This window comes from Sphaeramia orbicularis, chromosome 5, assembly GCF_902148855.1.
Source record: "Sphaeramia orbicularis chromosome 5, fSphaOr1.1, whole genome shotgun sequence".
In the NCBI taxonomy this organism is placed as follows: domain Eukaryota; kingdom Metazoa; phylum Chordata; class Actinopteri; order Kurtiformes; family Apogonidae; genus Sphaeramia; species Sphaeramia orbicularis.
In genome coordinates, this window is record NC_043961.1 from 5,210,671 (window position 1) to 5,225,038 (window position 14,368).

At 36.0% G+C, this 14,368-nt stretch overlaps 1 protein-coding gene and 1 long non-coding RNA gene across 2 annotated transcripts in view; one reads left to right on the forward strand and one right to left on the reverse strand.

Annotated features, from left to right (window-relative positions):
* LOC115420257 (uncharacterized) overlaps nt 1–14,368 on the forward strand; it is a 19,633-nt gene continuing 5,265 nt past the window's right edge. The window contains exons 1-2 of the long non-coding RNA XR_003935526.1: nt 1–13; nt 12,624–12,632. This is a non-coding gene — a long non-coding RNA (uncharacterized LOC115420257). The remainder of the gene's footprint in view (nt 14–12,623; nt 12,633–14,368) is intronic.
* The window catches only part of p3h1 (prolyl 3-hydroxylase 1), a 26,295-nt gene continuing 14,537 nt past the window's right edge, over nt 2,611–14,368 (reverse strand). Inside the window, 10 exon segments of the mRNA XM_030135540.1 lie at nt 2,611–4,169; nt 5,917–6,057; nt 6,158–6,233; nt 8,163–8,280; nt 9,980–10,127; nt 10,204–10,299; nt 12,863–12,990; nt 13,084–13,211; nt 14,060–14,112; nt 14,200–14,289. Coding sequence (XP_029991400.1) covers nt 3,594–4,169; nt 5,917–6,057; nt 6,158–6,233; nt 8,163–8,280; nt 9,980–10,127; nt 10,204–10,299; nt 12,863–12,990; nt 13,084–13,211; nt 14,060–14,112; nt 14,200–14,289 — 1,554 coding nt within the window. The 3' untranslated portion in view covers nt 2,611–3,593.

Genomic DNA, 14,368 nt, shown 5'->3' on the forward strand with positions numbered 1-14,368 from the left:
AAAAATTAAACGTGTGGTGTCCAGCTGAGTGGACATTTTTGCAACTTCATGAAAAATAGATTCATAAGAATTTTTTTGTCATTATTACTTTTTTAAATGTATTTTAATTTTTTTTAAAAAATTATTTGTATTTTATTTATTTATTTTTTATTTATTTTTCAGAAGAAAATTTTCAGTCACATTGTTTTTTTCATGCCTTAAGAGGAATAAAAACACTCAGGAAAAAATTTTGATTAAGGTTCTCATAATTCGTGCATGAAAGGGTTAAACTACGGTGGCCCAGAGGTGCAACAGGCCAAAAAATTATCCACTAGACGAAAAAAATGATCTACTACAAGAAAAAAAAAAAGAGAACAGCCTAAAAAAATTATCCACTTGATGAAAAAAATGATCTACTACAAGAAAAAAAAAGAGAACTGCCCAAAAAAATTATCCACTGTAAGAAAAAAAAGAGAGCAGCCTAAAAAAAAATTATCCACTAGATGTAAAAAAAAAAAAAAAAATCCCCTATAAGAAAAAAAAAAGAGAACGGCCTAAAAAAAAATTATCCACTAGATGTAAAAAAAAAAAATCCCCTATAAGAAAAAAAAGAGACCAGCCAAAAAAATTATCCACGAAAAGAAAAAAAAAGAGAACAGTAAATACATGTTTCTGTGCGTCAAAAATTAAACGTGTGGTGTCCAGCTGAGTGGACATTTTTGCAACTTCATGAGAAACAGGTTCATAAGAATTGTTTTTGTTTTTTTTTCATTATTCTTTTTTTTTTTTTTAATGTATTTTTACATTTTTTTTTCCAATTATTTTTATTTTATTTATTTATTTTTATTTATTTTTCAGAAGAAAATTTTCAGTCACATTTTTTTTTCATGCCTAAAGAGGAATAAAAACACTCAGGAAAAAATTTTGATTAAGGTTCTCATAATTTGTGCATGAAAGGGTTAATGTAATAAAGGTTCCTCAAAGCCCAACAAAGCCGTCCATTACTGTTTGAATTAAATATAGGAAAATACATGATTTACACAGAAAAACTCCAAACAAAGAGGATAATATTACAATAAATGATGATAAAACAATTAAGATAGGTTATATATGGAGAAAAATGTATGTTTGGAACTGCCACAAAAGTATCACTGGGTCTTCATGGGTTAAAGAGGAGCTGAAACACTGGAGTTTTCTGAGCAACTCTATCACAGACTGGATAAACAGACTAATAACAGGACGTAATGCGATCAAACAGTATCTGGACACTTTAACCCATAAAGACCCAGTGCTACTGTTGTGTCTGTTCTCAAATGAATTTTTCTCGAAAGTGATTTATGATTACTTATTGTAATATTATCCTCTTATATTACATTTTTTCAGTGTAAATCAGGTTTTTTCCTATATTTAATTCATTGATCATGTAGATGTTCGAGAAAACTCAGATTAAAGTTTAGGATTATTATATCAAAAACAGAAAAAAACTGATGTAAAAGTGACTTTCTCAGCAAACATACCAATAACTGAACATAAACCCAGTGTGTCCATCCACTGTCACTGATCCAACTTCAATAATTTTTTCACTATATTTCACATTTTTTAAGGGATTTATCACCATTTATTATAAAATATCCCTCCGTATTTGGCATTTTTCAGGTATTTTCCAGTAATTAATTTACTGATCATATTATTACGTTAGTAACTATACAATTTAATTTAATCAATTCTGTATTTAATCAATTCTGAATGTGTATGGACTATGGACATGTCATAACTTTTATAAGGTTTATGTATTTATAAGGTGGAGGCTTTAACCCTCCGGTATCCAGGTGTGCCTTTTAGGCACACTTTGCACTTTGTTTTAAAAAACTTCATATTATTTTTCACAATTTAAATAAGGTTAGAATTCAAAAGTTGTTCATTTGTGCATGATCTTTAAAACTCTGACCACCAACTAAAATGTGCACATTGTAAACAAAAGAAAATGACAAAACTAGCATCTGTCTGCCAAGTGTGCCTAAAACGCACTATTTCTTCCATTTGATCTGTATGATTAGGGCTGACCTTGATTTACAAAAATAAAATCAAATTACAGCAGAATAAATCAATATATAATATTTAATAGTTTGATTCATAGGTGTGCACTTTTGGCACACTTGGTGACAGATGCTAGTATTTTTGAACATTTGACCTAGCACCAAAAATAATAATGCAAATTAACCGATGTTGGAGTTGATCACTGACATATGCCAGGATGAAAAAATCAAATAATATGTGATCCACTTTTTATGTAGTATATTGAAAAAAAAAAAAAAATTTTGTGTGTTTTTTGCATCCAAAAAAATGGTTTGTTTACATTACAAACACAGCATTTAAAGGGTTAAAAAATGTGACAATTATAGAGTATTTGGTATTTTTATTTATGGCTCAACTTGATTAAATAGAAAAAAGTGTAAAATAATTGAAAACAAACTGTATGAAAATTTTTTTGACATTATTCCACAAGTGTGCCAAAAAGGCACACTTGGTGCTTAGTAAGGGCCTTACTGGACGGGATACCAGAGGGTTAAAACAAGCTGCACCTTTACTGTTTTATTATGTCTTTGATTAATGTTATGTATGTGCAAAATCAATCAATCAATATCATAAAAAAAGTCTAATCCTCCCAAAGTAAGAAAATCACTTTTTAATTTTTATTTTTTTTGTAAATTCCCAAGTTGAGTTTCCTTGTGAATTCATCTTTGTTATATTATATATTATTCCCCCTGAACACCAGAACAAAAGTACAAGAAAAAAAAAACTCAGGAAAATTAAGAACTGAGATGAACATGTGCACCACGAACACAGAAACAGAGCTTTGGACGGTGCACAGTGAACAGTGGCTTTGGGCGTTTCAGCACAAAAACAAATGTTAAGGACAAAAACACTGCAGTGATTCATACAGCAGCGACTGGGAAAGTCTTATTATTGTTAATGTCTGATCAATTAAAAACACAATAATTATTAACACAATGACAGTGTATCACTGTAGGTTCAAACAGACACAGCGGAGCAGCACCGGAAAAATGTAAATCTGAACAAGTGTATTTTTCTCATTTCTAGTCCAAATATCTCATCACACTTAAAATAAGACAGAATCACCTAAAGAGGAACTTTTCAGTGAGATATAAGAACTGGTTTTTAAACAATAGATCTGGAAAATCTGATTTCAAGAAATCTGACCAAGATAATTTTCACTCTTGGTCAGATTTAGATTTTTGCAGTGAGGAGAACATGTCATAAAAAACATAGCAATTACCAAGACTGACAGGTGGAAAATTTGCAAGAAAAAACCACACTGAGCCTCTTTTCACGTACTTTGTCTTGTAAAGACAAAGAAAACTCACGTTTCTTCCTGTAAAATTTCCACTCAAATCCCAGAAACCGTCTAAGTTTTCATTCATTCACAACATAAATCCTAGAAATTCAGAGTTTTTCCTCAGAGGATTCATCTTCTGACCCTGGCTTTGTGAGTTTCTTTTGACCTAAATTGGGCGTGACACACCGCCACCGCCGCCGTTGTTTCCCCACAGAGAAGACCTGGTAGACTTTGTATAAAACAGACGCCACATGGATCACAGCTCATCTTTGCCGTTCTGAGAGTCTGAGGCTTTAGGTGTTTTCGATTCCTTCGAAGCTGACGGTTTCACTGTCTGTTTCGCAGCTGGTTTCGGTTCCTTTTTGTCTGATTTTTGCTCCTTTTTGACAGATTTCGTCTCCTTTTTTTCTGATTTCAGTTCCTTTTTGTCAGATTTTGTCTCCTTTTTGTCAGATTTTAGGTCTTTTTTGTCAGATTTTGACTCCTTTTTGTCTGCCTGCTTGGCTTGTGTTTTCACCGTCTTTTTCCCGTCGGTTTTAGCGGCAGGTTTGGTTTTATCCGTCGTCTTGGCCTTTGCTTTGGGAGCAGCTTTGCCCTTCGCTACCGTCTTCTCTGTTTTGGCTTTCGGTGCGTCTTCCACTGGTTTTTCATCCTTACTTGCCGCTAATTTATCTATGTGTTCATCATCTGCTGGTTTCTGTGGAGCTTCTGTTGTTGTTGTTGTTGTCGTCGGTGGCTCTGAAGTGTCCGTCGCCGTCACCTCCTTTTTGCTGAACTCTGCGTCCAAAGGGGTCGCAAACATCTTCAGCATATCCTGAGCCTGGATTCTCTCCTGAAGAAAAAAAGGCAACATTTGAAAAAAAAAAACTCAAAATGCAATTGATCCCAATTAGGAACAAAAATAGCAAACGTAGAGAGGAAGTTTTTGTTCTTACAGAATTAGTTTAAGAGGTGATAATTCCACTTTTTATCTGCAGGTTTACACATGATGGCACCTTTCCTGAAAAATCTCTGCTGGCTGTCAAAAACGAAAGCACCGTTTTCTACACCTTTTATTCTGAAATTAGAAAATTGGGCTGTTTTTATTTAATGTAAAACTCCAATGTGTTTAAGACTAGATTTTAGACGTTGATAACAAGAAAAAAAACTTTTAAAAAACGGTAAATTTGAGTCTCAGCTGAGATTTTTAGTAGTTTTTTCTATAGCGGTAACCTGTGTTCCCAAACATGTATTAACCCTCCAGTATCCAGGTGCACCTTTTAGGCACACTTTACACTTCGTTTTAAAAAACTTCATATTATTTTTCACAATTTAAATAAGGTTAGAATTCAAAAGTTGTTCATTTTTGCGTGATCTTTTAAATTCTGGCCACCAACTCAAATGTGCACATTGTAAACAAAAGAAAATTACAAGACTAGCATCTGTCTCCCAAGTGTGCCTAAAACGCACTATTTCTTCCATTTGATCTGTATGATTAGGGCTGACCTTGATTTACAAAAATAAAATCAAATTAGAGCAGAAAAATAAATCAATATATAATATTTAATAGTTTGATTCATAGGTGTGCACTTTTGGCACACTTGGTGACAGATGCTAGTATTTTTGAACATTTGACTTAGCGCCAAAAATAATAATGCAAATTAACCGATGTTGGAGTTAATCATTGACATATGCCAGGATAAAAAAAATCAAATAATATGTGATCCACTTTTTATGTAGTATATTGAAAAAAAATATTTTTTGTGTGTTTTTTGCATCCAAATAAATGGTTTGTTTACATTACAAACATGGCATTTAAAGGGTTAAAAAATGTGACAATTATTGAGTATTTGATATTTTTATTTATGGCTCAAGTTGATTAAATAGAAAAAAGTGTAAAATAATTAAAAACAAACTGTATGAAAAATTTTTTGACATTATTCCACAAGTGTGCCAAAAAGGCATTCTTGGTGCTTCGTAAGGGCCTTGCTGGACGGGATACCGAAGGGTTAATAACAGAAAAATACAGTGAAATATTGAAATATTCAGAGTTTAGTTTCGGTTTGTAGTTCCTATTTGACATTCCTCAGGTTCATCATCAACTATTAAATGCTGTTTGTGTCTTATTCGTGTAATCCAGGTTCCTCAAAGCCCAACAAAACCGTCTATTACTGCTTGAAATAAATAAAGGAAAATACATGATTTACACAGAAAAAAACTCAAAATAAAGAGGATAATATTACAATAAATTGTGATAAAACACCTAAGATAGGTTATATATAGAGAAACCTGGTGAATCAATGTTGTAGAAGATGGTGGTGTTTCCACGGTAACTACAGAGCCTCTGAACGTCCAAATGGGTCATATCTGATGACCATGAAAAGAGGAAGAACTGTATTTTACACCAATTATTTACATGGATTGATAGAATTAGTGGATCAACAGGTATTAAACAGTTTATGTCAGCAGATGGTTTTGGTTGCTGGTGGAGGTTTGGGTCTTTATGGGTTAAATCTGAATCTGAAACAAAAACAATGTGTGATCAAAGTCGTACGCTGCTTTAATATCCCTGTCTTTGCAAAATACAGTTAGCTTCTGACCTTTTCCTCGTGGGTGGGATCCAGGGTGAACCACAGCGCCACCGCACACCTCTGGCCCTTCGTGACGGCCCTGACACCGTGAGGGTTTTCCTTCCCAGATCCGAATCCGACCACGCGACCGCACTGTGGACGAACCTCGGCCTGGACCAGAAACAAGACAAGGACCGGAAAGAGGGAGTTAGTTAAAGGTACAGCGTCTCCTCTCAGTTACATGTACTATAAGAACCAAAAACATATGTACCGTGACTGTTTTGGCGTCCAGCTCGGTGAAAATGAAATCTCCTCCTTCAAAGTCGTCGTTCAGATAAAGGATGGCGCTGCAGAGGTAGGACAGGATGTTACTATGGCTGCTGTTTGTCAGTTTAACCCTTTCATGCACGAATTATGAGAACCTTAATCAAAATTTTTTCCTGAGTGTTTTTATTCTTCTTTAGGCATGAAAAAAACAATGTGATAGAACATTTTCTTCTGAAAAATGAATAAAAAATAAATAAATAAAATACAAATAATTTTTAAAAAATTTTTAAAAATACATTTAAAAAAGTAATGATGACAAAAAAATTCTTATGAATCTATTTTTCATGAAGTTGCAAAAATATCCACTCAGCTGGACACCACACGTTTAATTTTTGACGCACAGAAACATGTATTTACTGATAAATTGTGTGAAAACTGTGGGGAGGGCTTGTGATTCTAGGGGTTTATCCTCAGGATAGATCTGCATAATGTTACCAATACATATCAGAAAAGATATGTAGTGTCTTAAAACTTTAATAAAGATATGCGTAAAGAAAAAACAAAAACAAAAAAAACAACGAAAAGAACAACAAAATCCATTAATGTACAAGAGAACAGCCGCAGAATAGCTGTCCACTGTAGTGAGCACTATGCACGAAAGGGTTAAGGCGGGGGGGGGGGGGGGGGGGGTGTCAAAGTCATTTTAGTTCATGGGCCAAATACAGTCCGATGTGATCTAAGCGGGTCGGACCAGTAGAATAATAACAGCGAAAAAAGTAAAATTACATGATGAAAATATTACATCTACAAAAAATCCTTTAAAAACTGTGAATAACATGAACGACCACGAACAACTCGAAATGTCTTCAGAAAAATAAGTGCAATTTTATTAATATTCTGCCTCGGTTTACTATTTACACACATGTATTACAACTTACAGATCACAGTGGATCTACAAATACACAAAACATTTAATAATAGGCAGAATCTTGTTAAAGTCACACTTATTTTTCTTTAGATATTTCAGGTTGTTCATATTTGTTCAGGTTATTTTTTGTTAAAGGATAGTTTGTAAATATAAACATTTTCATATAGTTTCACTTTGAGTAAAAGTTGGATTGGATTGTGATTATTTATAGGTTCTGATGATAGTTTTTGTTTTTAATTTTGCTTTGTATATATTCTTTATATGTTGTGTACATTTCTTCTTTGTATATCGTCAATATTTTTCAGTTTAATTTTTGTATGATAGTTTTTATAAATAATTCTATTCTATTCTATTCTATTCTATTCTATTCTATTCTATTCTATTCTATTCTATTCTACTGTTATGACCCTCTTTAGATCACATATGTCTGTATATGTTTCCTGAACTAAAATGATTTGATCTTTGATGCTAATATCTTAAGTCAGAATTTGGAAACATTTTCAAATGTGAAATTCAAGCACTTTTTAGGGTCATTTAAAAAATTTTCCAGCACAGCACCTTATCGTTGGGGTCAAACACACATCTACAGAAATACATATACTCCAGAATATTTTTTTCACTTTTTATCACAATTACGTACATTGTATTTTGCTATAAACATCTAAAATGATGTTTTATTGTAGCAAAAAGTTTAGAAACTAAAGAAAACCACAATGTTTTATCCAAAAAAAAGGGAATCCACTTGGCGTTCTTTAGACACACTCGTACTGAGACAAAGACTAAAATAAAAATGTACCTGGAGTCGACCTGAGAACACCCACTAATTTTTCTAATTGACATAAAAATTGCAACACTTTCAAGCACTTAAACTAAAATTCAAGCACTTTCCAAATCTTGAAAACACAGCATTGAAATTCAAGCATTTTCAAGGGTTTCAAGCACCCATAAGAACCCTGTTAAGTGTAGTTTCTGCATTTCACAAATTCATCCTATGGGTCGGATTGGACCCTTTGACGGGCTGGTTTTGGCCCACGAGCCGTATGTTTGACACCCCTGATCTAAGGTGTGTTTAAGTGCTCACCTGTAGTCTCTGTGTGTGTACGCAGGAGGTTCTTTAATACACTCGTTCATCTCAGACACCAGCAGACAGTTGTCCACGTGGACGGGGTGACTCAGGTCTGTCCTTTCCTCTTGTTTCTCTAAAGAACCGACAGCACAAACACATTTAGAGCGTCAGAAGTCGGCTTTATCAAACAAGAACAACCACCCATGCCAACACACGCCTGGAAGAAACAAACAACGCAAACATCAGTCGGTGTGTTTCATGTTGGAGCTAATCTTTTAACTTGTTTTTTTTTTTTTTTTTTTTTTCTGGATGCACTCTTGTTGACCTCCTTTCAGGTAGTTTTTGATGATAAATTAAGTTTATACTTCTTCCTACTCCTTTTCGACCATGTAAAATTCAGACTTGTATGTGCTTAAAGATAGATTCTGTCCATTTAAATGTTATTTTTTTATGTCTTAATTTGCTTTGTTTTGTCTTATTTTCTTTGCTTGTTCGAAATAAAATAAATAAAAAAATAAATAAATTTAAAAAATAAATAAATCCACTGTAGTCCACCTGTTCAACCACCAGATACTGGACAAACACAGTTAGTGACCTGCACAGTTTAGGACGGAGCAGAAAAAAAGGTGGATTTTTTTTCCTCAGGGGTCATAAAAACCAATACAAACTGAAACAATTAAAGAAATGTGGCCAGAAAAAGACCTGCCTTGTATGTAGGTTTAACACTGATTCAATAGCATGACGAATCATGACATAACATTCTTGCCAAAAAACAAATCTACATTATCTTCTTTTATCTTTAATATTTTAATTCTGAAATGTCTATTGCTACAGTACTGTGCATGCCCCCACATGGCCATTGAGGTCAGCTGATCGGGCTCAAATTATTATGCCTGTTATTTTGTATGCGGCCCCTGAACTAAAATGAGTTTGACACCCCTGGTATATGCCTCCTTCTGACCAGAAATATTGGCGTTTTTTGGTTTCGTTTCTTTTACCTCAGCCTGAAAAACAGATGCTGTGTATCACAAACTGGGGTCTACACGTCCACAGAAAACTCCCAAATCAGGGGTGTCAAACTCAATTTAGTTCAGGGGCCACATTCAGTTTAATGTGATCTAAAGTGGGCTGGACCAGTAAAAAAATAAAAACAATAGGATAAGAACTGATAAATAATGTCAGCTCCAAAGTTTTCTCTATGTTTTTGAGTGAAAAAAAGTAAAATTCCGTAATGAAAATGTTTGCATCTACAAACTGTACATGAACATAACACGAACAAATATGAACCTGAAAATTCCAAAGAAAAATAAGTGAAATTTTAATAATATTACACCTTAGTTTGTCATTTAAACATGTACATCACAACTTACAGATCACAGTGGATCTACAAATACACAAAATATTTAATAACAGACAGAATATTGGTAAAATTCTACATACTTCTCTTGTTCATATTTGTTCAGGTTATTCACATTTTTTGTAAAAGGCTAGTCTGTAAATGTAAACATTTTTGTGTAATTTTACTTTTTTTTTTTTTACACTAAAACAAAGACAAAAATTTTCTTTTTTCATTATTTATGGGTTATTATGATAGTATTTTATTGGTCTGACCCACTTTCGATTGAATTAAAATGATTTAAACATCCTTGATTGTTCATATCTTCAGTGTAATTTTTGCATTTCACAACTTCATCCCAGGGGCTCGACTGGACCCTTTGGCGGGCTGGTTTTGGCCCCTGAGCCGCATGTTTGACACCTGTGATCTAAAACTTGTCTAATCTCAGCACATCCCTCGTGTTTTTACCTGAAAACGCTTCATCCAGATGACTTACCGTCAATAGCAGAGCGGCAGACCAGGTGGGAGTAGGAGAAGTACAATGTGTCCACCCGGAAGTACGACTCCAGAACCTTCCTCACCTTCTCGCTCAGGTCGAAGAACAGTCGAGCGCTCTTCAGTGGAACCGTCCCCTCCTGTCCGAGCTACAGGAGAACATACCGTCAGCAACACTGGGACGTAAAAGCCTTCAAACACGACCGAGTGGACTGAGCTACAGACCTTCACAGCCTTCAGGACGGTAACTCCCTGGAACATCTCACTGGGGGAGTGTGGGGAAGGGCGCCCCCTGTAGCCGTCACCCTTCAGCGCAGCGGCCTGGAGGATATGCACAACATCAACACTAGTCACTTTTCCATTGGACGTCCGCGCAAAACTTTACCGATATTTACTAAATGTTGAAAAAACAGAATTGCCAAATCTGTGCGAAATCGCTTTCACTTGGTTGCCATCTTTGTTGCTGCTGTGGCTGCGTGGAATTCCCATTCCCACAATGCACTTCGCAACAAAATTTTTGAAAATGCCCGAGTGTTTATAATGGAGTCCTCTTCGAAGTTGTTCACCGTGAAGGAAGTGATTCAGGCACGGAAAGACTAATGGATTACTGAGAATTAGGATATGACTGGGGTTGGACACATTTGAACAAAAATTGTGATGAAAGTCAGACGCTGCTTTAAAGAGGAGCTGAAACACTGGACTTTTCTAAGCAGCTCTATCACCAGTCGCTTTTCCATTGGACATAAGCGCAAAACTTTACCGATATTTACTAAATGTTGAAAAAACACAAGTGAGTAATGTTGGTTTTTCCATTAAATCACAAATGCGATAATGTGTTTATTTATTATCGCGAGATGACACGAGAAGTCATTTTATAAACATGGAGATGAACGTAAATATGGTGTTTATTTACAGATATATTCATTATTATGAGGGGTGTTAGGAAATATCGGTTCTGCAATATATTGCAATATTTCATCTCACAATACTGTATTGATATTTTTAGGTATTTATTCAAATGCAGATATTGTGGAGGTTCATTTTTTTTGTTTGTTTTTCCTCTTTTATTTATATTTTATTTATTGTTATTTAACGCTTTTACTAAATAATGTCAGTTCCTTTGTTGGGATTGACCTAAAATAATGTTCTGATGTCAGTTCTGAACTAATAGAATATGAACATTTGAACAGGATCTGAAACTGTAACGTCTGTAAAACAGAATTTCAGTTTGAACACGGGAACATTTTATGATATAACATTAGATCCTGTTCTGACCAAATAAAAATGTGTTTAGTATTTGTGCAGATTTCTGCTGTAATTCAATTCTTCCAGGAAATAATCATTTAAAAAAAGAAACAAACAAAAAATTGCCTTTTTAACAGTATCATGACATATTGTGATATATCATATCGCGATCCTAGTATTGTGATTTGTATCGTATCGACAGATTCTTGCCGATACACAGCCCTATTTATCTAGCGTAAAAATCACAACAAAAACTCTCATCCTTCTGTTGACAAGTCCCACAATGCAATCTCACATTAAATGTATTGACAGCTGCCAGCCAGGGCTCTAAATGATGATGAAGAGTACAGTGTTTAGTAGAACAAAAGTCCATAATGGAGTGATTTCAGACACAAAACCAAAGACCTAGAGGTGTCTTCCATTCTCCCAGAGGTTTTCTATTATGTTGTGATTTTTTTTATGTAACTGCTTTCAAGAAAAATGTTCATGGAAATGAGCCACTCCTCCCATAGGACTCCAGCCTCTGGTCTCCTTTCAAAAAAGACTTCAAGAATATATCGTATTTGGGTGCTTCTGTGAAACTGGTCCTAAAAACAGGACAGAGGGACTAAAAATTCAAACCAGATGTAGACTAATGTTATGAAGCAAGTTTGGAAGCACTTTGGGTCTATTTTAAAAATAAATATTTCGAGATAAAAGAGAAACTACTTTTCACATAAAATACATTTTTATATACGAAAATCCACATGTAACACAGTAAAAAGGACATGAAAATTACGTACTGCTATTTTTTTTAATATCTCTTTATTCTCTCACAGGTATATTTTGGGAATTGAACTAATTATGCAAGGCAGAGTGTTGCAAAATCACTTATTTGTTTTTTAATGGGCAGGTTCTGCATGTAACACAAGTGGACACGATGGGTTCCACACCAAACCCGGAATGAGACTGAGACTGATGAAAAACCAACATGTGTGGATTAGAAAAACCACTAGGATCGACACATTTAACACAGTGTCTTTATTTACAGTCTATATAAGACCATTTACACACATGTTTTCACATCTAATGCACTGACACCTAGGTAGCTTTTCCTGTCCCAATTTGGGTCCTATTTTTGGCCCCAATATTTGATTAAAAATTCATTAATTATAGGATGGCTCAGAGCAAGAGTATAAGTTTTTTGCATTTATCTGAGGTCATCATTAGGTCCGTCCTGGGGGAAAATATGTCTAAATTTCTCTTTTATTATTGGGTCTAAAAAGCTGGAAAAGTGCCAGATACCAAAATAAACCCAGTCTCATAGAAGCATCCATATATAGGTAAACTTTGGTGTCTTCAGTGACATCATCTCTGGTGCAGCTCAGAAGAACAAACTGCAGCTGTTTAACATGTGAAAGGCTTAAAGTGTTAGTTTCGATACTGTTTAGATGAAGTTTTTCATCCTCCATACATGTCTACTATTAGTCTTTTTAGTATATTCTTAATGCTGACATGAGTTTTCCTCTGTGTTGGATTTCTGAGGCGGTCTCCCTTTGACTCTACGTAAACCTCCATCTTCCTCACAGAACCTGTGAGTCACACTGGTGTCTTTATGGATGTGAAAGGGGTTTTTCATTGCCACTTCTTGTTCACTCACATTCGAGAGGCGATGCAGCTCCCTGCACTCGTCGTCGGAGATCACTCCATCCAGCAGCACCCGCTTGGAACCGTTCAGCTGCTTCGACGTCATCGTCACCCTGATGTCATCGTACAACAGCGAGCCGCCTAGAGTTCAAAGGTCACAGAGAAGAGTGTCAACACCTGACAGCTGTGACATTTCACACGTCGGCGGACCGTTGTTCTGTGAGGTTTATTCACCATCCTGTGGCGTTATCATCTTGGCCATGTCTGAAGAATCCTTCTTTTTCTCCTCAACCAGGGTTTCAATCTCTTTCATCAGGTTTCCAATTTCCTCGGTGATCCTCGCTGCAGTCTCTCTGTCAGCTCTGAGACAAACAGGAAGTCAGAAACACAGAAATCATGGCAAAGCACTAATGCAGGCCTGTCAAACTGGTTTTAGTTCAGGGGCCACATTCAACCCAATGTGATCTCAACTCAGCTGAACCAGTAAAATAACAAGCATAAGAACCTATAAATCAGTGTTTCTCCACGGGGCTGGTGCTGCCCCCCAGGGGGCATTGGGACACCGTTGGGGGACATTTGGAACAAGAGAAAACTGAGAAGGGGGGCGCTGAGACTGAAATGGGGGCGTTAGGCTGTAAAAGTATCAATATCGAGCTGCATGTTATGTCAGTGACGAATCACCGTGCCCCCCTGATCCTCTGCAATACAGTATGTCGCGATAACCACCCCCCCAGTCTATGGTGGTAACATCTGTCGGAGTGGGGGGATAGTGGTCTGTGATTGTCGGACCGGTACAATGTGAAAGTGAAACTGAGGACGCTTTACTATTCCTCTAACTCTCCAGGCCCACTCCACTGCATGTATGGCCCCCCATGAATGCTGGGCCCCATGAATTTGTCATGTTAAACCCCCCCACACACACACTTAATGGTGCCCCAGACCCCCAGTGGCGAGGGGGGGCACTACCTATACAACGTACCTGCTCTCCCCAAACGACAATTTGTTACGGAGCGCTATAACCCCCCCTGCTCAACGTATTAACCCCCCCCCCCCCCCAATGTAATTTTTGCACTTCTCAAATTCATCCCATTGGCTGAATTGGATCATTTAGGTGGGCTGGTTTTGACCCGTAGGCCTTATGTTTGACACCCCTGCATTAATGCAACCAGAACATCTTAGAATGAGTCGACTCTGAAATGTTAAATCTTACTTCTGCTTGTCTCTCAGTTTCTTTGGCATAACATCCTCAGGAGTCCACGTGTCCTGAACACACAACAACAATGATAGTAAATGTCAAAAACCACCTCTGACGACTCTGGACCTCCATAAATGTTTGTGTTTTTTACTCACAGGATCTACAAAAGTGATTCCAAAGGCTTCATATCCAAAGTACAGCAGCTCCTTCTCCAGGATGGACTGACGAATGTAGTCTTTTACCACCTGAAGTTCGCACAAAAAAAGACAGATTTGACCATTTTTAACAAAAATCAAATCCCAGAAAAAACATCCTCTATGTGGC